The sequence below is a fragment of the Triticum urartu genome, chromosome 5 (genome assembly GCF_003073215.2).
Source record: "Triticum urartu cultivar G1812 chromosome 5, Tu2.1, whole genome shotgun sequence".
In the NCBI taxonomy this organism is placed as follows: Eukaryota; Viridiplantae; Streptophyta; class Magnoliopsida; order Poales; family Poaceae; genus Triticum; species Triticum urartu.
Genome location: NC_053026.1, coordinates 108458074 through 108484764, shown reverse-complemented (window position 1 = coordinate 108484764; position 26691 = coordinate 108458074). Strand labels below are relative to the sequence as shown.

Here is a 26691-nt window from a genome sequence, read left to right as displayed (position 1 = left end):
TTTTTCAATTCGGCAACATTCACATTTCTTGACAAATAAACACAGTACACTTGTATGTCCAAAAATAACCACCCCAGCAACTATATGTTTTCTATTTCTAAAAAACGGGCTGGGCTAAACTATCACCCAGTTTCAACTAAACCTGGACCACAGGATACTCTGGAAATGAGTGATCGCTAGCAGTGCCTAAACTTGGGAAATTACAGAAACTTTGAAGTATATAATGAAGAAATACAGTGGCAAAAATCATAGAACCTACACTATAATCCCGAGGTAGCTGAAAATTACACTGTAAACTCAATACTAGTGAAAGCATGCAGAAAAATACAAAAGAATATGCGCACCTGATACCATAGGAACATTCAGAAAAATGACAGGAACTCATTTCCGGAGTATAATACGAAAACAAGGCTACAAAGAGTAGAAAGAAGAAGAAAATCAGAGCCTACAGACTGCGTAGACAAAGTAAATGACACTGAAAATTTACCAAGAATTGCAGTGCAAAAGAGTCCAAGAACGCCTACAAATTACAGTCCAAGATTTACACTAGCAGAACTTGCCAACTTACACTGCAACTGCCTAACAATTACACTGCAATAGTCCAAGACTTACAGTGTAAATCCCCTGGAAATTATAGTCCACTGACACAGGAATTGACACTGAAAACTACAAGAGATTTAAACTTGCCAAAACTTGTCAGCTTACACGGTGAAGTACCTAGGAATTACAGTGTAACTGCACAAAAAATACCATGGAAATCGCCTAGAATATACAGTGTAAATTAGACTGTAAAAATGAACATTTACATTGTAAGAATGTTGTTGATCAGGATTTACAGCGAAATAACCCAGGAACTACACTGTAAAGTGCCCCTATATATACATTGTAACTTCCTGGACAATGTAGAAACACATGGACTTACACTGGAAAAAAACCATAGAATTACCAAATGTCGCGGAACTTACAAGTACAATGATCAGTGAAAGTACAGATCAAGTACAATCAAAATGCCCTGGATTTACAGTGTAAGAACGGTGCATAAAACTACTAAAATACATAGCAAGTACACTGAAAAAGCATATGAACTTACAGTGTAAATACAGACTAAAAGTGCAGAGTAACTACAGCGATACTACCATGATAAATACAGTGTAAATCACCAAAAAATCTATGCTGGAAATACCAAAGGGAACTAAAATACCCATGAACTTTAAAAATACACCGGAAAGACCACTGTCCTCCTAATTCTCGACTTTTTATACAGATCCAGTAAATTCACAGATAATTCTTTACAAAAAATGTAGATGGGGAGCATGAGAAGAACAATAACAAAAGACAATCTAGTGTCACTATTACAAGAAGATCTCATTCAAAATGTGAGTATCACTAAATGGCAAAAACTCAGAAGAAAATGTTGCGTACATCAAAATCAAAATAGCTCACACAAAAAATACATTGTAGGAATCGTTTTCTTTTACAGCACTCCTACAATAAGACATTATGTACAAGGTCAGAAAAGCAACTTTGAAATACAGTAGTGGTACCAAACCTCTTGACAAAAAAGAGTGTTTTCTTAGTATGCTATTCCAACAAGAACTCCAGTTAACTTAACATGGTGATTGCAGGTACATTCGGCAAATGGGGCTACATCAACAACACAATCAAGAGTGGAGGACTCCAGTAACAAAACGCATAACACCAACAGCCCAACAATTCATTCTAGAGTAAGTGAAACTATTGGTGAAAAACTCATGACCTGGCAAAAAATTGAGAAACTTACATCTTGAGAACTCTGCTGCAGACATTGGAAGAAATGCAAAACGAAGCTACACCAAGCGAAGAAGGCGCAACAGAACTGAACCCCTGGAAAACAGACATGTTTGCCCACATGAATTTGGAACAGGTGGGCACATTAATAAAATTTCAGAAACAAGTACATATCATACAAGTTGAAACTAGTAAGAATAATAAATCGGAAACAAAATGCTAAGTATCCAGGAGACTGAAGATGTTCACCCCAGTTCAGCAGCAACAAAAGCAAGCTCAAACACTTGCCACAGCAATGAAGAAAGAGAAAGGGGAGAATCAGAGCACTCACACAAATGCAAATTCCGAAGATGATACTAATGTAACGTCCTGGCGAGAGACTTTCCGAAGCTTACCCATTAAACTAAAACCTATAAATTGCAGAGCTAAAGCATGAGTATTACACTAAAAATTAGGGCGGAAATTACACTATAAATACAGAAATAAAAGCAAGGGGGCTTAGACTGTAAATCTGGGATAACACTACATTATTGGGAACATTACACTGTAAATACATAGAATAAGCAAGGCGTTTAAAACTAGGGTTACACTGGAATTCTTGGGAAGATTACACTGTAAACAGGACATAGTTCATAACTGCACCACAACGACACTCGAACAATCAACAAGAATGAAAGCCAAAATTTCAGGAATTACATAACCGAATCATACAAAATTACACTGTAAAAAATGGGACACATTATAACTCTGGGATAACATGTAAGCAACATGTGAATTACACAGTAACTCTGGGGGTAATTACATTGAAACTCTGGGACAAATTGCACAACTCTAAGGTATATTACACTGGAACTCTGGGGTAATTACACAGTAACTCTAGGGTAATCACAGTGTGTAAAACTCTAGGGTCAAGTACATATAATAAGCATGAGAATTACACGGTAACTCTGGGGGGAATTACACTGCAACTCAGGGAAATTACACAGTAACTCTGGCCTATATTACACTGAAACTCTGGACATAATTACGCAGTAACTCTAGGATAATTACACTAGAGAAACATAAGTAAAATACAGGCTCAATACAAATAGAGTTACACTGCAAATCCTGGTTGGTTAAATCAACCAGGAGCATTAGAAAAATGAAAGAATAGAGGAATTGAAGTGCAAAGCACATAAAAGTACAGAGAAAAGCGCATGATTCAATAGAAAATCTAGATAACCTACATGAACTTCAGAAAACAAATACTAGCAAAAGAACACATAAATTATTGTGCTTACACTCTAATACATGAGCACTGAAAAAAAATACATTGATAAGAACCAACACTCACAAACTAGGGGTAAGTACAGGGCTAGAACACAGGGGGAAATAGAAAATATAACCTGGAAAATACACCAAAAACAGAGCTAACTGGAGGCTGGGGTAAGTCTGATACACCCAGAGGCCATTGATAACACTCAGAAGTCATGGAACCTGTGCACTGCATGCAGTAGAGGCCACTGGTAACAACTAACTACAACTAAACCTACCAAAATTCATGTATCTACAACAAAAAACCAACAGGATCCACGAACATAAAGACCACCTGCCAGCGCAAGTCACCAAACTCTAACCATAAAAACACTCATCTGAAACCCTGCATCTAATCCATACATCTACATCTAACAAAAAAACGAGACAACTACCAGCGCCTACACAAGAGTAGATGGGGAACAATGGAGGATTACGCATGCCAGGAAGCAGAGCCAACCGCTAAAACTACAAGCACCTACCACGAATCTACAACAACACGGCGGCTACAAACACCAATCACGAACCCACAAAGAAATCACGGCAGCAATTCACCTAGATCTGGAAAGCCACACACCCAGAAACAATCAAAAATCATGCGCAGGAGGGAGAATGACGAGGCCGACCAACCGAAGACGTCATGAATCGAAGAGAAAGGGGAGAGAAATCAAGCTCGACAGGTGGGGGGAGGAGGGTCTCGGAATCGACATGAACAACACGAATCGCCTGGTCTCCTCCTCCTCCGCTCGAGCGCCCCTTCCTCTCTCTCTCTCTCTCTGCTTTATCGAAACAGTGATGCTCGAATGAAAAGGGAAAACCGTGCCGAAAATTCAGAAAGGACAAAACCAAACAGGGGTCGGGCAGGCGTTACGGTAACGAGCTGAGATAGAAAAACCGCGCCCGACAGCAAAAAACCAGCCCGAAAACCAAACCTCACAACGCGAATCTCTGCGCAAGAGCGGACGGAGAGAGATTTGAGTGTAGGCGAATTGAAAAACAGTCAACTGTAAAATAGCAAATCCGTAAACCAACTTCATTTTTTCACAGATACTGCTCCAGAACAGAAAAACCCAACTCCCACTGATTATAAGCAGATTTCAGTGGCCAAAGAACTAGTCCACTCCAGTCCAGCAAAAGAATGTCAACTCCATTCTAAGAAGCGTGTGCGTATCCTCGCATCATAAAATTTTATAGCATTTTGATCATATTTTCTACATGTTTCTTACCCGTCTCTCTTTTAGAAAATAAGGTTAAACGATACAAGACTTCCTCCATTGGGTTCGTATTCGAGGAAAATATCTTGCGGGAATTCTCTGTGCTCCAGTGCTGATGTAAGTACCTGTTATATATCACTATATTTTTACATCAGCATGTATTTTGTTAATCGATCTGAATCTAACATTTATCTGATATAAAATTAGTTGTAGCAAAATGTTAAAGGCGCCAATGTTGATTTTTGTAAGGAAAACTGCCTGGTAGTTTTGCGTACTGAGCTGCATGAATGTGCTATCTCATATCACGCACATTACTTAATTGTAGTGCTTCTCTGGTTGCCCATTCATTCATTATGTCAATGTTGCTTTCATATTACCTTACCTGGCTGATGATAGTTGTGTCATATTGTGTTAATTTGGTGTAGGCTAGTTGCCCAAACATTCGTTGTGTCAATGTTGCTTTCCTATTATCTGACTTGACCAATGATAGCAATGCTAGTGTGTTAATTTTGCGTAGGCTGCTGAAGATAAGAAGACAAACTCTAAAACAGCAAGGCAACCCCATTGTTTCTTTCCAGTAAATCTAGGCCAGGTAATATGGCAATAACTCGTGATTAATCTATTTGGTTCCCGTCCTAATTTATGTTATGATGTAGTGGTCAAGACACTCTCCACTATCAATAATACAAGCCTGCCAAAATCGCCATCTGAGTCTGTTCAGTATCCTCTGTCTCGAATGCGACGGAATAAATGTATGTTTGTGATCCAATTAATGGTTGAAGCAATGATGGAAATGGTGGATGAATCAGGGGTGCAGAGTCGTGTGACACAACAACTGATCAATGTTTTCAGAGACAGTGTGGCAAAGCAGCAAGAACTTGCCCACATGCTTATGGGCGTCATCTGTGTTGAGGTTGCAGATTGTGACATTGTAGATGGTTAGGTTCTGCTCATTTATTTGCACTCGCATCAATCTTTGATTGCCCAGTGGATGTAATTTCCTGTAATATATTCTGGATGTGCAACGTTATTCCCTGTATGCCGTACCTTTGCTCGTCGTAATGGGCTCAAATTATCTAATTTGGCCTAAAGACATGAACGAACTTTAGTGGGCCCATTAACTTAATGGGCCGTTACTAGGCCGAAAGTTAATGGTCGGCCCTCTTACCTCCCGGGTCGTTAACAGGCCGACATCGAAGCGGGCAACAGGTGGCCCCAATTTATTTCACGGGCCGTTAACAGGCCGTTACTAAGTTTGGGCTACAAATGGCCCAACTATACTGTAGGCCTTTAGTAGGCCGAAAGAGACAACGGGCTTGTATTGGACCATGAAGAGCATGGGCCGCTAAGAGGCCGAAAGTCAGGTCGTATTGTAAACGGCCCAACTGTATTGTGGGCCTTTAGCAGGCCGAAAGAGAAACCAGGCTGGTATTGGACCATGAAGGGCATGGGCCGTTAAGAGGCCAAAACTAAGGTCCGACTACAAATGGCCCAACTCATTTATAGTCCGTTAACTGGCCGAAAGGCACACAGGGCCGGAAATTGGCCCAACACTTAAATGGGTCGCTAAAAGGCCAAAACTCAGGTCCGACTACAATTGGCCCAACTGATTTATGGGCCGTCAATAGGCTGAAAGTGACACCGGGCCAGAAATTGGCCCAACACTTAAATGGGCCGCTAAAAGGCCGAAACTCAGGTCCGACTACAAATGGCCCATCAGATTTATGGGCCGTCAACAGGCTGAAAGACACACCGGGCCGGAAATTAGCCCAACATTTAAATGGGTCGCTAAAAGGCCGAAAGATGTACATCCTGAAAATTGGCCCATCCATTAAATGGGTCATTAACAGGCCGAAATCTCATCAGGCCGATATTGAGCCCAAATATATAGCGGGCTGTTAATGGGCTCGAACTGACGATGGGTTGCAATGGTGTCAAATCTTTAACGGGCCGAATTGGCACATCTCGTATGGGCTATGGGCTTAAATGGACCTGACACAAGTAGGCCTTATATGGGTCGGCCTGCTAATTTTTACTCGGCCGGCCTTTTTCACCGGAATGGGCCACTGTTGGGCCGTGCCACGTGTCGACCTATCATAGGCGCCTCCTGTCCAATGAGTGGATGACATCTGTCCCAACGATGAGCCGACACGTGTTTCCTCTAGCCAATGATGATTTTACACGTAGAAAATCCCCATTGGTCGGGGCTGTTAACGGGTTATCAGATCCAAAACCCGACCCGATAGCTTAATGGCATTCCGTTACGGTGGATGCCACGTGTCGGTCACCCTTGACGAAAGCACTTCTGTGACGCGTGATTTACCGTCATGGAAGTGGACACTTCCGTGATGATAATTTTGGTAATGTCATGGAACACTTCTACGACAGCACAGGTATGACTATCTTGATTCTGTCATAAATTTGTCATGGATGTACATGCATGACAAAAAAAGCGACCTACTGTGACAAACACGTATCATCATGGAAGTGTATTTTTTTGTAGTGTTGGGTTCGACACTCTTACTTATCGAAAGGACTACAGTTGATCCCCTATACTTGTGGGTCATCATGATTCTATTGTCCAGCCAATGCCCTTATCGTCATGCAAGGTTACCTCGATTATGAAGGATTTCTTCAGACCAACGCATTGGGTCATTTAATGACTGCACTTCATGTTTCCCCAGGGAATTTCTTTCAGCGATCGTACTTATCCTTACTATCACCTGCTTTCGGCACAACCTTCCATTCATCCCTGCACTTTACCTCCTCCTTGATCGATCCTTGGGATCTTGGGTACCTGCGGGGCCTTAGAACGATAAAGAGACAAGAGACAAATCCGTTGCAATGGACATAAATGTGTTTGGTCTTAAAGCCAATACCAACAATCCTGCACAAGTACATGGGGTTGCAAGGCCACGCTTCAGTCCATAGCTCGAGTGGACTACTCACACGTCATAGATGAATCACAGTAGAAAGAAAATCCAACTTGAAGATGGATTATTGATAATAGTCTTACAATATCAGTGTATGCAATGTATCTCGATTACAAGCGATGACCAGTGGCTAAGGGATAATTACTATGGATATGGACATGGGAATGGCACAGGCTATAAGATGGATGGTAGTGCGGCAGTTTAGGGTTTCAGTGTTCTGCTGCGAATGGGAGACTCTCTATTTCTAATGGGGTTTCGCCCCTTTTATAAAGTTTGTGCTGACGTCACGGAGATGGCGTCGGGTAGTACTAACATTGGTACATGCGGGCGCACTCCTACCAGGCGCCGCCTTCTCTCCTGGTTGCATCTCCGCACCTACGGTTGCTTAACGATGTTCGCATAACTTCATTTTTTCCATCTATGCTTCGATTTCCTCCCTTAATTGGCCCATTCCTATAGGAAACAAAATAACAAAATAAATAGAGGGATTTGCACTCTTTTGCTTTTAATCATTAGTAATAGTGTCAAAGTGAGTCTCTCGAAATATCTTAGGTTATCATGTTTAAACAATGGTGGAAATGAGTGTAAAAATACACTCATCAACCTCCCATGTCTTAAACTTGATCATCCTTGTCGTGGAATTGTCACGGCAGATGTCCTAGTGTAAGGACTTAGTCGTGAGGCCAACGCATCTACGCGGTAGCTTGAAGGGGTTGATCGGAATTGAGAGACGCGACACGCAAGATGAAGATTTAGACAGCTTCGGGCCCCGGGAAACATCATCCGGTAACAACCCTACATGATGTTTGTGGCTAGGTCTCATTATCATCATGAGGGAGACGCCGCATAAACCGGCTCTCCTCTAGTTGTGTCTAGGCTTAGCTATTATTTTCTCCCCCTTTGGGATGCCCTGCCCCTCCTTATATATGTTGAAGGGGCGGGTTAGATATAGAGTCCAACTCGGATTAAGACTTAAACTATTTTGACTTATCTTCACGGGCTCCTTAACGTCTCGGGCTTGTTAACCCAAGGCGACCCTGTCTGCTGGGTTATGACTGTCTGCCGGGTTATGACTGCATGCCGGGTTATGATTGTATGCCGGGTTATGATTGCCTGCCGGGTTATGACTGTATGTCGAGTTATGATCTGACTTAACACCTGTCGGGTTATCATCTGACTTAACACCTGTCGGGTTATCATCTGACTTAACACCTGCCAGGTTATCATCTGACTTAACACCTGCCGGGTTATCATCTGACTTAACACCTGCCGGGTTATCATTTGACTTAACACATGCCGGCTTATCATCTGACTTAACACCTGCCGGCTTATCATTTGACTTAACTGTTTGTCTTAACTCTCTGCCGGTTTACCATCTGCCGGTTTACCAAGTCTCAGTCGGGTTATAACTCCAGCCGGGTCATACCGCGGGGTATATCCCCGATATTAGCCCCCAGTTTATTTTGGATTTATCCATGTTAAACTGATCCTGAATCATCCTTAAATCCTTGTCATTTCCTTCTTCTAGAAAATCTGGGTCAATAGGCTAGCTTCATAATCAATTTGCTGACATTGGTTTGTCACAGAGAAAAATTGTGAAGAATAATTCATTTGATTCAGCTCCCAATGCTTAACAAAAATATTGGACCTTGAAATACTCATCTGATCTTCAGCCGGCTTAAGGATATAGAACTTGCCGGTTTATCATTGCCAAAATTGTCGGTTTATAAATATTGATGGCACCGGGTCATAACTGTTTGTTAACGTCAGCTTTGAAAATATACCTCTTATATGCCTATCACTTGTATCCCCCAAGTCTTAAGAAGGTAACGTAGTAACAGCTTAAGAATTGTTTCAATATGAATGTCACAAGCTTGAAGAAATCTAGGTTGTTCATCTCAATCACTAGTCAAAACTGAGTATTCCACATATGTAGCCCCCAAGTGTCGGGTTGTCATGCTTGCAGCAATTTGGGACTTGTAATTGCCTTATGCTCATAAAAACTTCAACCAGTGTAGCCCCCAAGGGCCGGGTCATTATGCAAATAATGATCAGGGACTTTGAAAATATGATCATGTAGACTTTAACAGCAATGTGTAGCCTCCAAGGGCCGGCTCAGTAAGATAATACTGAGCTGGGACTTTATATATATACTTCATTGAAAATAACATCATATGATGTAGCTCCCATCATGGGGCTTGAACCCACGTCCACAAGGTTAAGAGTTCTATGCTTTACCAATTGAGCAGTGGGCCCTTCAATATAATGGATTAAGATTTGTGTGCCTTGAATTGTTGACAGGAGCAATTGGTAGCCCCCGAGGGCCGGCTCATTATGATGTGATGAGTCGGGTCTTCAATAAAGCCAGTAAAAATGACTTTACATTAGCCCCCAAGTATCATGGTGCATGCTTGCAGCGACATGAGACTTGCATATTTGATGTGATCTCAACTTGAATAATGTAGCCCCCAAGTGCCGGGTCGTAAGCCTGCAGCGACTTGGGACTATTCCTTCCATTGTAGAATAAATTATATCCATTGATAAAATAATAGCCATTGCGCTGAAGCGACTTTGAAAACCTCAATCATAATATTGGTTATTGATAACCATAATAAAAATCCAGCCATGTTGGCTATTAAAGATTTGAATAATATACCCAATGATTTATAAGCGCATGATTCCAATGGCGCAACCCAAATATATGCCGGCGACTTATAGTCGAAAACCAGGTCGGGTTAATAAACACCAGATGTTATCTTATCTCATACTGGCGACTTGTAGTCGAAAACCAGACCGGGTCAATAAACACCGGATTGTAGCTGATCGTATGCTGACAACTTATAGCTGAAAGCCAAGCTGGGTCAATAAACACCGGATCAGTATAATCTTCATCAAAAGAAACTGCCAAAAGAAAATTTTCAGAAGAAAACATGCAAAAAGGTGAGGCTTTTCATGGGCTGCTAGGCCACTGAGTTAAACCATTTTGCAAAGCCTTATAAGATGGACCTCACATTAACCAATTGTCATTTTAACTATGACAAGTTCAGGGTCTTTATAAGATTAACTTGTCAAACGTTCGACGGGTCTTACCAGGATTACCTGGGCGGAGTGGCTTACTTAAAAAAGGCAGGATAACCCGAGGTTTTAGGTGGATACACCTGGCTTCCAAGCCTGGCTTTTATAGCCTATTACAAGGTTATAGACTCTTTGTTCTTGTAGAAGCAAAGAGCCCCCGAGCAATATTTTGATTTGTGCTCAATGGGTGCCTATGTTTGAGTTGTGCTTTTGCAACACTCTCTTTGGCCCCTTTTGACTTTGGGTAACAAGCCCCCAAGTTTTTTTGTAAACATGGCGTATAAGCTGGATCAAAGGATAATCATAGCTTATCTCAATAAACCGGAAGCCCCTAAGTGATATATTTCTGAGCTATGCTCGCTGGGTGCCTATGTTTGAGCTGTGTTTTTACAACAGACTCTCTTTGGTCCCTTTAATTTTTCCTGAGAACTCGAACTTGCGAGAGATTATTCTTTTTAACCGGAAATTCTTAAACTGGATATTGAGAGCTTCAAAGCTTTGTGGGAGATAGCTTCCCTTGAGCCGGATTTTAAACCGAAATCTTTCTTTTTAAGCCGGAAATTTTTTGACGGCCTTTAAATTTGCACCAATATAGCGGTTTTAGGGTCCTGCATCAGATAACTTTGCAAGCCGGAGTAATTGCTCTTTTAAAGAAAGCAATATATGATATAAAAATATACTGGATGAATTTCACCTGATATGTTAGGCCAGAAATTATTCACCGCGGAATTGATGATCACCACGGTGAAGCTGAAATCAATAACGGGTGAACCGCCCGCAGCGTTGGAAGCCAGCGTGGACGGGCGAGTCAACCACGTCATATTGATGTAAATTGGGCCGTAAAAACGGCGGTTTGCACATATATTCGTCGAGCATCATGGCATGGTCAGATGCTAGCGCATGATAATGGTGGCGCGAGCCATACATCCACGACACGACCATCACTCTTGCAGTGAACAATTGTCCTGCATCAAAAAATATCACAAACCAAAGTACTTTTTCACACAAAATTTAATATGTGCTATTAAAATAAACTGAACGAATATCGCCTGATATTTTCATGAGATGAGTGCAGGCACTGATGCCGGATAATGCTGGACGCAGAGGTTGACACAAATGATCCTAATTAGCGGAATTTGCACGCCTCCACCTTCAATCATCCATCCGCTTATTTGATTCCTCATAATCGATGTGATGCTTCTACTTCCACCACTGTTTGCTTTTACTAGCAGCACCAATTGTATTACTAGGCTCATGTGGGCTCGTATGTATTTTTTCATTCGGATCCCACGTGAGAATATTTTATGTTCGACAGTTCCTCAACTGCTGAACCGATTTGACTGTTGTCAGACGAAATACAGTACTAGGTATTTTCATGCCACCCTTGCGTGTGCCTGCTGTTGCGCTACTTCCAGTACAAGCATGTTGATGCGGCTTGTCGCTGCTCTCTCTATTTTTCTTGTAAGGCAACGAATTGTTCGGGGGCATCCGCCGAGTGACCCAGCATATTTGATGCACACCAGCAGTCAGAGCATGCGGTCTGATGTATTGGCGTTGACCGAGGACTGCTGTGCCAGCACTGGCTTTTCCTTCAAACCCTGGACATGTCCCGATAATGTGGTGGATCGTTGGTACTGTTTTACCCGGATATTGACTGTTGCGGGTACCAAATCCATGATCGTTGGTACTGTGTTACCCGGATATTGACTGTTTAGGCTCAAGGCGCGGCAGGTCGCAGCTGCGGGCGCGACGCCGGTGGAGGCAGCAACCCACAGGCAGGGGCGGTCCGAGGCCTGCTCCGGCAGGGGCCGCGGCGGCTCTTGGTGGAAAAAGTGAGGTAAGGCCGCGGCGGCGGCTCAAATCAGGGGCGAGATGAGGCGGCGCCGGCAAGCCACGGCGACGGGGCGACTCATACAGGCGGCCTCGCGGCAGGGGCGGAAGCGCTCGGGTGGCACCGCAACACGGGAGCAGCCAGAACGACAGCTTGGCCACGGCCGATCAGTTGAACCGGCGGCGATGGAGGCGCAGCGGGTCAACGAGGCGGGTCGTAGGAGAAGTCTGAGCCTATGGACTGTCCATGTCCGGGTCGTGGCCAAGTCTGATTCCGGATCATTGATTGCAATTTCAGATGTGATCGGCACCTTGTCGTGTTGGTGTTTCGAGGCCGTGTTGATTTTGACTTGAAGCGGCGGATGGAGACAACCAGTAGCGAGGTACAGGCGGTTCTTGCATGAAATGGTCCGCGTTGGCAAAGCTGCACCGGCAAGAAGATTTGGCACCGTTGCAGTTGTTGACCACAGATGGAGACCTTGAAGCAGGCCCGGCTCGGACGCTGCGGCAGAAACAGGCGGTTCGGGCGGCTCTTCGGCTGACGAAGCAGGCGGCGGCTTGCTGCCGTGACGCGCGGCGGACGAGAACCGGCGATAGCAACTCGGGACGTCCCAGAGCGAGGCCCTTCTGGCGACTTGGAGTACTTCGTTGATCTTGATTTGATGAACTTGCAGCTGTTGCGAACTTTCCACGCCATTTTTGAGTTGGAAAATTGTAAACTTCTCAAAACCTAAAAAAGATCTCTTCAATAACTCAACACCACTGTGCGCAGGTTCCACGGTGGGCGCCAACTGTCGTGGAATTGTCACGGCAGATGTCCTAGTGTAAGAACTTAGTCGTGAGGCCAACGCATCTACGCGGTAGCTTGAAGGGATTGATCGGAATCGAGAGACGCGACACGCAAGACGAAGATTTAGACAGCTTCGGGCCCCGAGAAACATCATCCGGTAACAACCCTGCATGTTGTTTGTGGCTAGGTCTCATTATCATCATGAGGGAGACGCCGCATAAACCGGATCTCCTCTAGTTGTGTCTAGGCTTAGTTATTATTTTCTCCCTCTTTGGGGTGCCCTGCCCCTCCTTATATATGTTGAAGGGGCGGATTACATATAGAGTCCAACTTGGATTAAGACTTAAACTATTTTGACTTATCTTCATGGGCTTCTTAACATCTTGGGCTCCTTAACGTCTCGGGCTTGTTAACCCCATGCGCCCCTGCCTGCTGGGTTATGACTGTCTGCCGGGTTATGACTGTTTGTCGGGTTATGATTGTATGTCGGGTTATGATTGTCTGCCGGGTTATGATCTAACTTAACACCTGCCGGGTTATAATCTGACTTAACACCTGCCGGGTTATCATCTGACTTAACACCTGACGGGTTATTATCTGACTTAACTGTCTGTCCTACCTCTCTGCCAGTTTACCAAGTCTCAGCCGGGTTATAACTCCAGCCGAGTCATACCGCGGGGTATATCTCCGACAATCCTCGAGCAAGAAACAAGACCGTAAGAACTCATTTGTTTAAACCAAAATAACAAGAAGGTTTTGATTCACTTACGATCCACGTGCCTAGATAGTACACCGCTTTTTTACCTGAAAACTTAGCATAGTTGTAGTAGCGGCAATTGTTATTATGCAAGTGGGTTAGGCCAAGATAATCAGAACAAAAGCTTCATTAATTTAGAAAAAGTAATCAACTAGTAATTATTCTACTTCGTCTAGCTAATGCTTGCTTATCGACAACACGTTGAAAGAGATTTACAAAGAACATCATTTACGGAAGTGAAAGGAATGTAAAAGTAAACATGGTGCTAGAGTAACTCACTAAAACCTATGAGTATCACCAAGGCCGGCCTTGGGCCATGGCAACGAGTGCAACGGTCTAGGGCCCAGCGTAAACAGCAACCCATACTACATGCATGGAGTACATACATATGTGTGTATTACTAGAAAAAAAAAATACCAGTTTGCAAAAGAAATAGGCCCAACCCATTAAGAGGGGCAACTCATGTAGAAACACAAACCCTTTTCCTCCCTTCTCTTCAGAAACACACTGCCAACTCCTTTTAAAAGAGGGGGGAAGGAAGAGGAAACATCGGTCTCCAGAAGCGGAGATAGATGACGTGATATGGGCATGTCACCATTGACCGACAATTCTATTAAAGTTGAGCGAGTTAATGAGTCAGGCCAGAAAAACGTTGTGGAAAATAATGCCATGCATGCCGCCAGACTTTGTCGAGGAAACGATGGTCGTGTGCGGCAACTTTGTGGTCCGAGAATTGATTTTGTAACTAGCAGACTAGCGACCAGTTATATGATGTGTGCACCTGATTCAAGAGATGGTATTGGCACATGGGTGCATAGTCCTAAACGTATGGAATCTAGAGGTGTATGGTCAGGCTTGATCAAAGAAAGGATAGAAAGGAAGCCACGTACACATAAAATGCCAAGAGATCATAGTGTCCAAACTAAAAAGGAATCGAAACAGCGTCAATTTATTCGGGCGCTCAAGAAAATACAAGAGGCAAAGGAGGAGCCTGCGCTAGCTGTGGTGGAGCCTAATTTCCGTACCCCTCCGTGCAATGTGAAGTTGTGATACACAGAGTCCTAGAATTAATCTGTTAGGATTCCTTATTTTATTTTGTGTCTACACGGACAGCTAGCTGGCTAGCATGGTACGTAAGTCATTTTGTCTTTTCTAGTTAGGATTTGTTTTTTATAGTTAGCACTCGTAAGAGGGTTGGAGTTTTAAGTTTCTAGATAGACTTTGGGGTTGCGTAGGTGTGGCATATAAAAGCCAGGCTATGGCCGTGTAAACAGATCAGTTTTGAGTTTTATTTCGAGTATGACATATACAGAAAAATGTCCGAGTTACAGGCGGCCATATCTAGTGTATTATCTGTGATTTTCCCATCATGAAAATTTACTAGCGACGGAGGGTTGATCATCACATCGACGCCTACGTGCTGATCCAAGGGGGTCATTATTTTCAATTGTGTATTTTCGTACACGGGTGAAAATTATCTTGAAGGTTGCGAGGAGGAACAGGGGACGAACTGTTGATCAACCATCGCCGTGAAAGATCGGGCCGTCTACGCGCGCGAATTAGCATCTCGCTAGTTCGTGTTACATCAAGTGGTATTCAGAGTAAAGGTTAGTCACGGCGATTCAGTTTGCAACATTGTCTACGGAGTTGAGCATCAACATGTTAAGCAGGAACATATTGATGGAGGAGGAAGGCATTGGCGAGGTCACTCTTTTTCACACTCGTTGCGTCGTGAACGAACGACGTGTCAATCTGACGATCGATGAGAGTATCGCAGTCAACATGGTGAGCATCGAGGTGGTCAAAAAATTGGGGCTGAAGATGTCACCTCTTGAAAGACCGTACACGCTGAAGTGGTTTAAAGGTGAAATCAAAATTACGCATCAGATTTTGCTAATTTTTGATCTGGGAAAATATTGTTGTGCGGAATTTTTTTCATATTTGTCCTGTGTCCATGGTGTCATGCCATCTGCTATTTGGGGACCCATGGTGCAAGCGCGTCGGGGCTTTTTGGGATGCCAAGAAAAATAGTTATTCTCTATCATGGAAGGGCCAACAAATCTGTTTTATTCCCATGCCAACGGATGTGTTTAGGGCAGATTGGAAAAATTGTTTGCTAAAAAGAGAAGAACAACAGGAAGAAAGAAAGAAAGAAGTTGATGCACCGATAGAGGGGCTAAATCTTTTGGTGAAGAAGGTAAAAATTGACAGTGGTGCAAAGGGACAACGGTGGAGTGTTTTTAAAACACAATGTAATATCAAGAATCATGCTTGTAAGATGATAATTGATGGTGGCAGTTTTACCAATGCCATTAGCAAAGATCTTGTGCAAGAGTTGGGTTTGTCTATGTGGCGGCACCCTCAATCACACCATGTGGAGTGGCTATATAACTCTGGGAAATTAAAAATTACACATAAGGTACGTGTGACATTTGCTGTTGGGGATTATGTTGACAAGGTGGATTGTGATGTCTTGTCGATGGACGCTTGTGAGTTGCTATTAGGGAGACCGTGGCAGTTCGATCACGATGCGGTGCATGCTGGGAGATCAAACACGTACACTTTCACGCATAATGGGAGGAAGCACGTGCTAAAGCCAATGTTGGACAGTGCAATCACTAGAGAACAGCAAGTTTCGGAGAGGAAGGTTGTGTTAAAAAATAACTTGAAACCGAGGACGGTTTCTCTTCAAGGGAGGGAGGAGGATATGGGCATGTCACCATTGACCGACAATTCTATTAAAGTTGAGCGAGTTAATGAGTCAGGCCAGGAAAACGTTGTGGAAAATAATGCCATGCATGCCGCCAGACTTTGTCGAGGAAACGATGGTCGTGTGCGACAACTTTGTGGTTCGAGAATTGATTTTGTAGACTAGCGACCAGTTATATGATGTGTGCACCTGATTCAAGAGATGGTATTGGCACATGGGTGCATAGTCCTAAACGTATGGAATCTAGAGGTGTATGGTCAGGCTTGATCAAAGAAAGGATAGAAAGGAAGCCACGTACACATAAAATGCCAAGAGGTCATAGTGTCCAAACTAAAAAGGAATCGAAACAGCGTCAATTTATTCGGGCGCTCAAGAAAATACAAGAGGCAAAGGAGGAGCCTGCGCTAGCTGTGGTGGAGCCTAATTTCCATACCCCTTCGTGCAATGTGAAGTTGTGATACACAGAGTCCTAGAATTAATCTGTTAGGATTCCTTATTTTATTTTGTGTCTACACGCTAGCTAGCTGGCTAGCATGGTACGTAAGTCATTTTGTCTTTTCTAGTTAGGATTTGTTTTTTTATAGTTAGCACTCGTAAGAGGGTTGGAGTTTTAAGTTTCTAGATAGACTTTGGGGTTGCGTAGGTGTGGCATATAAAAGCCAGGCTATGGCCGTGTAAACAGATCAGTTTTGAGTTTTATTTCGAGTATGAGATATACAGAAAAACGTCCGAGTTACGGGCGGCCATATCTTGTGTATTATCTGTGATTTTCCCATCGTGGAAATTTACTAGCGATGGAGGGTTGATCATCACATCGACGCCTACGTGCTGATCCGAGGGGGTCATTATTTTCAATGTGCATTTTCGTACACGGTGAAAATTATCTTGAAGGTTGCGAGGAGGAACAAGGGGACGAACTGTTGATCAAGCATCGCTGTGAAAGATCGGCCGTCTACACGCGCGAATTAGCATCTCGCTAGTTCGTGTTACATCATGACGGAGGAGAAATATGAGATCATGGGATTTAAGTGGAATTTTGGATGGGACATGAGTGGGGATTCCAACGTGACGGATTCCCAAGAGCTCCTCGATTTGGGGTCAGTCTAGGGAATTTTGGCTGTCCAGACCGGTCCAATCCAATTTATTAAGCCGCATTTGTAGGGTTAAAAGTGTCTGGACTGTTTGTTATGAATATTTGGGGACGATTTGATGGATCCCCTTGGAGATGCCTTAAGGGATCATATATGAACGGGTAGAAGGTACTGTCATGCCTCCAATGCAAGCCAAGTCCCAACTCATGATGAGGAGCATGCAACCTTATTCACAAAACTAAATAATGTGCAGTCAACGCGTGCTAAACATGTGGTTTTCTTACTGATCCACCAAAAACAGTTACTATTTTATTTTGAAAAAAACAGTTTCATAGAAATTAGGGTGTGCAATCAAAACATTGTGCCATTTTTAGCAGAAAAAAGCAAACAATGTATCTGGTAGTTTTTTTTCTTTTCATTTTTATCTCTATGTGGGCTTGTTTTTGGAGCCAAGGGTGTGTTTGGTTTGTGCCCAATGTTCCCCATCAAAGTATTGGCTAGCCAAATTATGGTTGAGTTTTGGTTACCCATGATTTGGCCAACATTAGCAAAAAATTAAACTAGAGTTGGCTAGAGTTCATTGGCATTGCCAAAAAATTGTCAACCATCCAAACAAAGACCAATCTTTGGGTCATGACCAAAATTTTGATAAGGTGCACTTTAGCCGAGATCACTAGTTGGGGAGTACTCGTTGCAAAGATCCACTCCAACTCCCCATGTTGCGACAAGTGTCACGTTCTGCACCACTTGTGGCAACCTGAGAGTTTTCCTTTTTTCATAGATCCGTTTGTTCAAAACGTTTTATCTCTCAAAACATGCGTCCAAATCTCAAATCGCTTTCACCGTTGAATTTCTCGCGTCGAGATCTTCAAAACTAGATTCCATGTTGATTGGTTTTGACGACTTTTTTTCATGAAAAAACCGGCCGAAAAAACCGGACAAAAAAACCGAACCCGGAGCACGGTTTTTTCCTTTCCGAAAGAGGCACGCTCTCACGAAATCACAACCGTGCCTCTCGTGGAAGCAAAACCGTGAATCTCACGGAAGGAAAAAAGGATAATAAAATGCGTTTTTTTCATTTCCGAGGAGGCACGGCCGTGACTCTCGCGAAAGCACACCCGTGCCTCTCACGGAAGCAAAACCGTGACTCTCGCGAAAGCACACCCGTGCCTCTCACGGAAGCAAAACCGTGACTCTCGCGAAAGGAAAAAAAACAGAAAACGCGTTTTTTCCGTTTCCGAGAGCCATGGCCGTGACTCTCGCGAAAACACAACCATGCCTCTCGCGAAAGCAAAACCGTGACTCTCGCGAAAGGAAAAAAAACAGAAAATGCGTTTTTCCCGTTTCCGAGGGGCACGACCGTGACTCTCGTGAAAGCACAACCGTGCCTCTCGCGGAAGCAAACCCGTGACTCTCGCGAAAGGAAAAAACAGAAAACGTGTTTTTTCGTTTCTGAGAGGCACGGCCATGACTCTCGCGAAAGCAAAACCGCGCCTTTCGCGGAAGCGAAACCGTGACTCTCGCGAAAAGGAAAAAAAGAAAACGCATTTCGTATTTATTTATTTATTTTTGGTCGAAAAGCTAAGGAAGACCAATGAAAAGCAAACCGAAAAAAACCCGTTTAAATAGCTGAAAACGCGTGCGAAAAAAAACAAAAACAAAATCCGAAGGAGACGCCCAGAACGCGACACGTGTCGAATGGCTGAGAGTGCGCCAAGTTTTTTTAGGCAAATTCTAAAGCTTTTTATTTAATCGTCACGATGTTTACAGGAACGAAATGAAGACCATTGGACTGACCTAACCAGAGCCTTCCGAAGGAGCGGCCACAATCCAGACACACCCTAAATCTCTATGTGGGCTGTGTATTCATGGACGACACCGGGCCATTTTCTCCGGTTTGGTACAAGCGGGGCTTTGCTAAAAGAAAGTACAAGCGGGCCGTTGCGCGAGGCCCGCGTCCCTGGTGAAATACCCGCCGCAGCAACGCCTCGCCGGCGCCCGCTAAACCTACTAGCAAGAGCCCTCCCCCGCCCCGCCGTCACGACCACCCCACCACCCCCGCGCGGCGGAGGTAGAGCCAACCGTCCCCGGCGCCGGCGACCGCGAGGATGGGTCGCGAGAAGTCCGGAGGCTCTCGGGCAGCCGGACTCCGGGCACCGGCTGGTGCTGGCGTGCTGGCACGCTGACCCTCCACCCCATCATGCTCAAGACATCCGCGCCGGCGAGGGTGGCCTCCGCCAGCACGAGATGTCCCTCCTCCACCTCCTCGACAAGGTCTCGGACCAGCACGTCATCGATGTCAACGACACAGGCAAGGGCGCGCCGACTTGTGGCCGCGACAGGGGCTTCTTCTTTTTGGGCTGGTGGCTGATTGTAGTGGGTTCGTTCGTGGGCAGGAACGAAGGTCGGGTACAAGCCCGGGGTGGTCCTCGGTGGGAAGGACCTGGAGCACGACTGCGGGGTGCACCGCGGGATCGGCTACTTCATCGAGCCGCTCATTCTGCTCGGGCTCTTCGCCAGGTCGCCCTTGTCCATTCGGCTCAAAGGTGAACAGCGTTTGCTCATCTTGTTTGTGCTTGAGGTGTGCAGAATCAGAGAAATTTCGGGTGACTGTTGTTGCACCGTCAGGTCAATTGATTGCCATGTTTTGCACTGGAACTCCGGAATTACGATATTAGTTCAGGCAGAGGTTGTGTGGTCAGGGTTTTCTAGAATTATTGGTTATCAAATCTGCTTCATTGTTCATTGCAATGAGTTATTTTAATTTTAGGTTGTTCTTATCCAGTCTGATTCATTGTTCGGTCGGATGGTTTGTTTCAATTGGTGTATGTGGATCATGTGAGTTGGTCCTGTTCTCGCATGGATTGTTTTGACGAAGGTGGTTTTATGGCCAGTTAGTTAATTTGGCTGAATTCGCTGTCACCGAGTAAGCAAACCTTATTAGCTTTTTCTCATGAACCCATGATCCTTGTGGCCATTCATTTTTGCTAATGAAGATGCTCTTGTTAACATGAGGTGCTCAGTAGTACTATGTGTCTCAAGCTTCCATAAGCCAAGATCTGCAAAAGACTGAAAGAAAATAATTCTTTAGTTCTGCGCAAATGATGGCCGTTGTTGTTAATGATTGTAGAAAGTCTTCCACTTCTACGGAGTCTAAATATTGTCATGCTTGTAGGAATCACAAATTCTGCAGAAGGTTGATGGCCATCACTGTTATTGATCATACAGTGTCTTTTGCTTCTAAATTTAGTATGGAGTCTAAATGTGATGCCATTATTTTTAGGAATAACGAATGATACAAAGGATCCTTCTGTGGATACTTTCCGGATGGTTACGTTGCATATGCTCAAGCATTTTGGCGTTCCTCTTGAGGGACTGGAGCTCAAAATTGAAAACCGGGGAGCTCCTCCTCGTGGTGGTGGTGAAGTGCTTCTTCGAGTTCCCAATATAAATAGTACATTAAAGGTGTGGTGGAGTTTACTTCTGCTCACGTTTCGTGATTTCTGTTGACATTCCCTTCTAATATCAAGTGTTTTTGCAGGCAGTTAATTGGATTGATGAAGGAATGGTAAAGAGGATAAGAGGTGTAACATTCTCAACCAATGTATCTCCACAGATTGAAAACCGTATCCTCTATGCTGCACGTGGACTCTTCAATAAGTTTATTCCGGATGTTCATATCTTCACCGATCATAGAGCTGGTTTATCTGGTGGATTGTACGTTTCCAACTTGAAGTAGAACCTGTTGAATATTATTAGTGACACAATGTGCTGTTATCTCCTGGTGTCCTGCTATTCAAAAATTTAAATTTATTCATCTTTTGGCAGGTCAGCAGGCTATGGCGTATCAGTAGTTGCTGAGACCACAACAGGCTGTCTGATTTCTGCAGATGCTACTGTGAGTTATCCCAATGTTGATGAAATGAGTGAACAATCTAAGAAGCCTGAGCTAATGTCTCCAGAGGATCTTGGTGAGCAAGTTGCATCGATGCTGCTAGAAGAGGTGGCTCAAGGAGGAGTTGTTGACTCAACACATCAGGTCTGATATTTCATTCCAGTTTATTCCTTTCTTATATTATTTAGCTGGCTGGTGGCAGATATTTTTATATTGTGGCTGATAATTTGTGTTTTCTTTACATGCTTCTCCTACGATTTATGATCACTACTGTGTTTTTTGTCTACTCTGAAGCACTTAGACCGCTCTGCAACAATAATGGTCATTTATTATTTTGGCTGATGATGTTGTAGGAAGATAAATTAGCAATTCTAGCATCCCCCCCCCCCCCCCCCCCTCTCGAGAACACAGCAGGGGAGAATCCTTTCTTCCATTGTATTAATAACTCAAAAGCCAGCCACAAAAGTTGGATAAGAATAAAAAATTCAAACTGAACATTGTATGCATGGATGTAGTCCGTCAGAATGATCTTTTTATGCTAGTTCTTCTGCCAACCTGGTCCTTGGTTCATTTTGGCAAGATAATGTCTGAGACCGTGTCTAACTTTCCTTCTATGGCTCTTTCTGAATCTTGCTTCAAAATGCTTCTTCTGTTAGCCACATGATGTTTCTCTTGTAAACAATTTGCAGGGCCTTCTGTTCATGCTGTGCGCTCTATGCCCGCCTGATGTGTCAAAGGTTCGCGTGGGACAGCTGACACCGCACGCTATAGAATCACTTCGAAACATCAAGGAGTTCCTTGATGTCAAGTTCATCATCAAGCCAGATACAAACTCAAACACGGTCACTCTAAAATGTGTTGGTGCGGGAGTGAAGAATCTTGCTCGGAAGATTTCATAAACAGAACTACCATGAACCTCATCTATGATGGAAAACAGTGTTTTCGAACCGCAACACAAGAATTTTTCAAGTTTTGTTGCAAGTGTGTCGTTAGATCTTCTTCCCCATAGTAGTTTTGATGTAAGCTAGTTGATCCAGAATGGATTTGCCTTACGTATTATCATGTACCCTCCTGAGAAAACATGGGTGTGAGCTTTCCATTTGTGATCACACATTTGATGTGCTTTTACTTCTTAGGGCAACTCTAAATGATCCCTTATAAGTTAGTGGAGTATATATACTCCACTAAAATTTGGCCGCACCTAGCTGATCCACTAAAGTTAGCGGAGTACAACTTAATTTGCGCAAATTCAATCAAATTTGAACTGCATTTAAACATAAGTTCAACACATAAAGTTCTCTCAACTGAACGTTAAACATAATTTTAAACTAAAACTAAACTTAAACTACTTGTTGTCGAAGTGGAGGTCGAGCCAATCCTTTAGGGCCCGGGTCGGTGCTGTCGTCGTCGTCACCGGGGAAGATGCTCTGCCACTCCTTGACGTTGCTGCCTGCATTGCCGCCCTTGTCGGAGATAACGATAACTTCGACGTCATGGACAACGAAGATCGCCCGCTTCGACTCCACTAGCTCCGGGTACTGTCGGCGGAGGTCGTCCATGTAGGCCTCGAGGCGCTCCCTCGCCTCTCGGTCGTCCCGCGCCATCTGATTAGACACCACCCCTGGCTCGGGCGGGCGAGGTGGAACAGATGCTCGCCGATGGGAAAGTTTGTTGGAAATATGCCCTAGAGGCAATAATAAAATGATTATTATTATATTTCCTTGTTCATGATAATTGTCTATTGTTCATGCTATAATTGTGTTATCCGAAAATCGTAATACATGTGTGAATACATAGACCACAACACGTCTCTAGTGAGCCTCTAGTTGACTAGCTCGTTGATCAAAAGATAGTCATGGTTTCCTGACTATGGACATTGGATGTCATTGATAACGGGATCACATCATTAGGAGAACTAGGTGATACCCCGCGCGTTGCTGCGGGATCTCTTTGCTGTTAGTTAAGTAGTGTAAAGATTTGAATAAAACCCTAAAAATGCGCTAAAAATTCCAAAATGAACAATGTAATAGCAAAGAGAGTTGGTTCTCTGTTGGTAGGAGGTTCGGTCTTGTGGATGTGAGGATAGAGTATCGATATCAACATGTTAGCCCACTGGATTACCGATGCCTGCATACCAAGAGATTACATCGATTATCTAAGAGTGAAAATATGATTTACATGAATTGCACTAAAAAAGTGTATCATAACCTCAAAGCATGCCATGGTGCCTCGATACTATGAAAGATTCATTCAACTTTTCCTCTCTTTGATTAAGAAGAACAACCAGTCTTGTATCATATCATAGCCTTTGAAAGTACATACTCAAGCCAACAATGAACTTTATCTAAATCGATCTACAAAATATGCACTAACGAATGGCGACTAAAATAGCAGTCAAGAAATAAACATGCTCACACACACACATAACATCTATGGAAATAAAATATTAATAGGGTGAGAGACTGTAAACTTCTGAAGATATTTGACAAAACAGAAAAGGAAATAACATATATAGGATGTCGGCATTTGTCCATTGTTTTCCATCTAGTACAATGGTTCTTCATTTTTCCAGGGGAATGTGTAGTAGGTTTTGGAATGGAGAGCGCTAGATGAACCATTGGTTGAGAACATAACTCCTGTAATATATTTCACAAAACTGACGAAGATATCTCATCAACCGGATAACATCAATTCTTGTCTAATCTGCAAAGGAATACATGGGGTTATTTTAGGATGGCCCAACATCGTTACTATTTGCAGGTAGATGCACCAAATGTTCGCTGGGTCACAAATCATGATATAGTGATATACATATTGTTTATAAAAAGATATGCTTCCATAAGCTTGCTTCATCTAGCGCCATAGAGCATAATATGCTCTCTTAAAACATGTAGAGAACACACCTCATACTATCATCAACGTTATCTGCAACTGACACTTGTGTGTAAATAACTACCATGTACCATAAACATTCATATGATGGAACAATCAGGAAATCAGTATCATGCCCAAGCCACACTACAACCATAAACAATTACGTAGAGAAAATGTGGAGAACAAACATGGTAAATTAGTTTGAATGGATCTATAACAATTGCTTCCCTGCAAACAACACATGAAGAGCATACAATTCCACACAATTCTAGTTACCTCAACAACAGATCAAGATGACCCAGAGGACTGGGTCGTGCATCATTCCAAAACCCCTTATCATTCACCATGACGTTTGAAGGAAGATGAATATCAACGCGTCTTCAAGTTAGGTGCTACAATAAAAATCAATCTTGTCTGATGTCGTAGGTGTGGACGGAAAAAGACTGACCACTTCCACCAAGTAAGCCCAAAGACTTCCGATGCAAACAGAATCTGGTACGTAAATCAATTGAACTGGTAGACAGAAAGAATTCTAAAGGAATCCACAGATGATACTACCTTTTTGTCGAGGATGGGATAGCCATAGCCAACACAGGGTTTCATGGTCAGTCTCCCCGCGTACATCGAGCACCTTGTGGCCGAGCTCGGCAGCGAGGGGTCGTGGCTGAAGCTTGTTCTAGTGACTTGTATAGGGCGAGCTAATGGGAGGAGATAAATGGTGCCGTTTCATTGCATTGATGCCTGCATTTGTGGATGGGTCATCTCCTCGTTGTGGTGATGGCGAGCAGAAGAGAAATCAGCGGAGATAACTCGCAGCGGGTAATAAAGGTGAGGTAATTAATGTGAGAGGATGAATTAGTGTTGCCATTTCATTGCATTGGTGCCTGCACTTTTGGCCGGCAGATCTCGTCGATTGTGGCCGTGGGGAACAGAAGAGCAAGCGGTGGAGATAACACCCGTAGCGGAGAAGATGAACCTAATTCTCAAAAGAAAAAGATGAACCTAATTAGTACGTACATTTTCTTGAGCAGATTAACCTAATTACACGGGCCGCCACTATGGGCTATCAACCAAGTCATGAGCCCATCTGCGGGTTTGTCCATGGTAAACCAAACGGCCAGCAGCGGGGGGCCTGCGGGAGGATTAGTGATGACGTAGTGGTGTGATCAAGGGTGGGGGGTTAGCGATGACGTGGCCTCACGAGAAGCCAGGAAAATCAGGTAGTGGGGGGCAGCTATTTAGATATAGAAGATGATGTGATGGACAAGACCCAATCCTAAGCATAGCTTAAAGATCGTGTAGTTCGTTTGCTAGAGCTTTTCCAAATGTCAAGTATCATTTCCTTAGACCATGAGATTGTGCAACTCCCGGATACCGTAGGAGTGCTTTGGGTGTACCAAACGTCACAACGTAACTGGGTGACTATAAAGGTGTACTACGGGTATCTCCGAAAGTGTCTGTTGGGTTGGCACGAATCGAGACTGGGATTTGTCACTCCGTATGACGGAGAGGTATCTCTTGGCCCACTCGGTAATGCATCATCATAATGAGCTCAATGTGACCAAGTGGTTGATCACGGGATCATAAATTACGGTACGAGTAAAGTGACTTGCCGGTAACGAGATTGAACGAGGTATTGGGATACCGACAATCGAGTCTCGGGCAAGTAACGTACCGATTGACAAAGGGAATTGTATACGGGATTGATTGAATCCTCGACATCGTGGTTCATCCGATGAGATCATCGAGGAGCATGTGGGAGCCAACATGGGTATCCAGATCCCGTTGTTGGTTATTGACCGGAGAGTCGTCTCGGTCATGTCTGCATGTCTCCCGAACCCGTAGGGTCTACACACTTAAGGTTCGGTGACGCTAGGGTTGTTGAGATATTAGTATACGGTAACCTGAAAGTTGTTCGGAGTCCCGGATGAGATCCCGGACGTCACGAGGAGTTCTAGAATGGTCCGGAGGTGAAGATTTATATATAGGAAGTCAAGTTTCGGCCATTGGGAAAGTTTCAGGGGTAATCGGTATTGTACGGGGACCACCGGAAGGGTCCCGGGGGTCCACCGGGTGGGGCCACCTATCCCGGAGGGCCCTATGGACTGAAGTGGGAGGGGAACCAGCCCCTAGTGGGCTGGTGCGCCCCCCATGGGCCTCCCCCTGCGCCTAGGGTTGGAAACCCTAGGGGTGGGGGTGCCCCACTTGGCTTGGGGGGCACTCCACCCCCTTGGCCGCCGCCCCCTTGGAGATTGCATCTCCTAGGGCCGCCGCCCCCCTAGGGGTCCTATATATAGTGGGGGAGGGAGGGCAGCCGCACCCTAGCCCCTGGCGCCTCCCTCTCCCTCCCGTGACACTTCTCCCTCTCCCTGAGCTTGGCGAAGCCCTGCCGAGATCACCATTGCTTCCACCACCACGCTGTCGTGCTGCTGGATCTCCATCAACCTCTCCTTACCCCTTGC

At 44.1% G+C, this 26691-nt stretch overlaps 1 protein-coding gene and 1 long non-coding RNA gene across 2 annotated transcripts; one reads left to right on the top strand and one right to left on the bottom strand.

Moving 5' to 3' along the window:
- Positions 1 to 754: 754 nt before the first annotated feature.
- LOC125508084 lies at positions 755 to 4079 on the bottom strand. Its single transcript, XR_007283223.1, has 2 exons — positions 2099 to 4079; positions 755 to 1863 (listed from the first exon to the last, which is right to left on the bottom strand). It is a non-coding gene; the product is annotated as an uncharacterized LOC125508084 (long non-coding RNA).
- A 15544-nt stretch (positions 4080 to 19623) lies between these two features.
- Positions 19624 to 22490, top strand: LOC125555743 (probable RNA 3'-terminal phosphate cyclase-like protein). Its single transcript, XM_048718601.1, has 6 exons — positions 19624 to 19771; positions 19857 to 20006; positions 20744 to 20925; positions 21002 to 21177; positions 21289 to 21499; positions 22045 to 22490. Exons 1-6 carry the CDS (start codon positions 19708 to 19710, stop codon positions 22252 to 22254), a joined length of 993 nt encoding a protein of 330 aa, XP_048574558.1. The 5' UTR covers positions 19624 to 19707; the 3' UTR covers positions 22255 to 22490.
- The last annotated feature ends 4201 nt before the right edge of the window (positions 22491 to 26691 follow it).

Excerpts from the sequence above, each read along its gene's own strand:
- LOC125555743 (XM_048718601.1), top strand. The coding sequence starts at position 19,708 with ATGTCCCTCCTCCACCTCCTCGACAAGGTCTCGGACCAGCACGTCATC. Across the intron at positions 20,007-20,743 it reads CTTGTCCATTCGGCTCAAAG|GAATAACGAATGATACAAAG; the intron begins GTGAACAGCGTT and ends CATTATTTTTAG. Across the intron at positions 21,500-22,044 it reads TTGTTGACTCAACACATCAG|GGCCTTCTGTTCATGCTGTG; the intron begins GTCTGATATTTC and ends AACAATTTGCAG.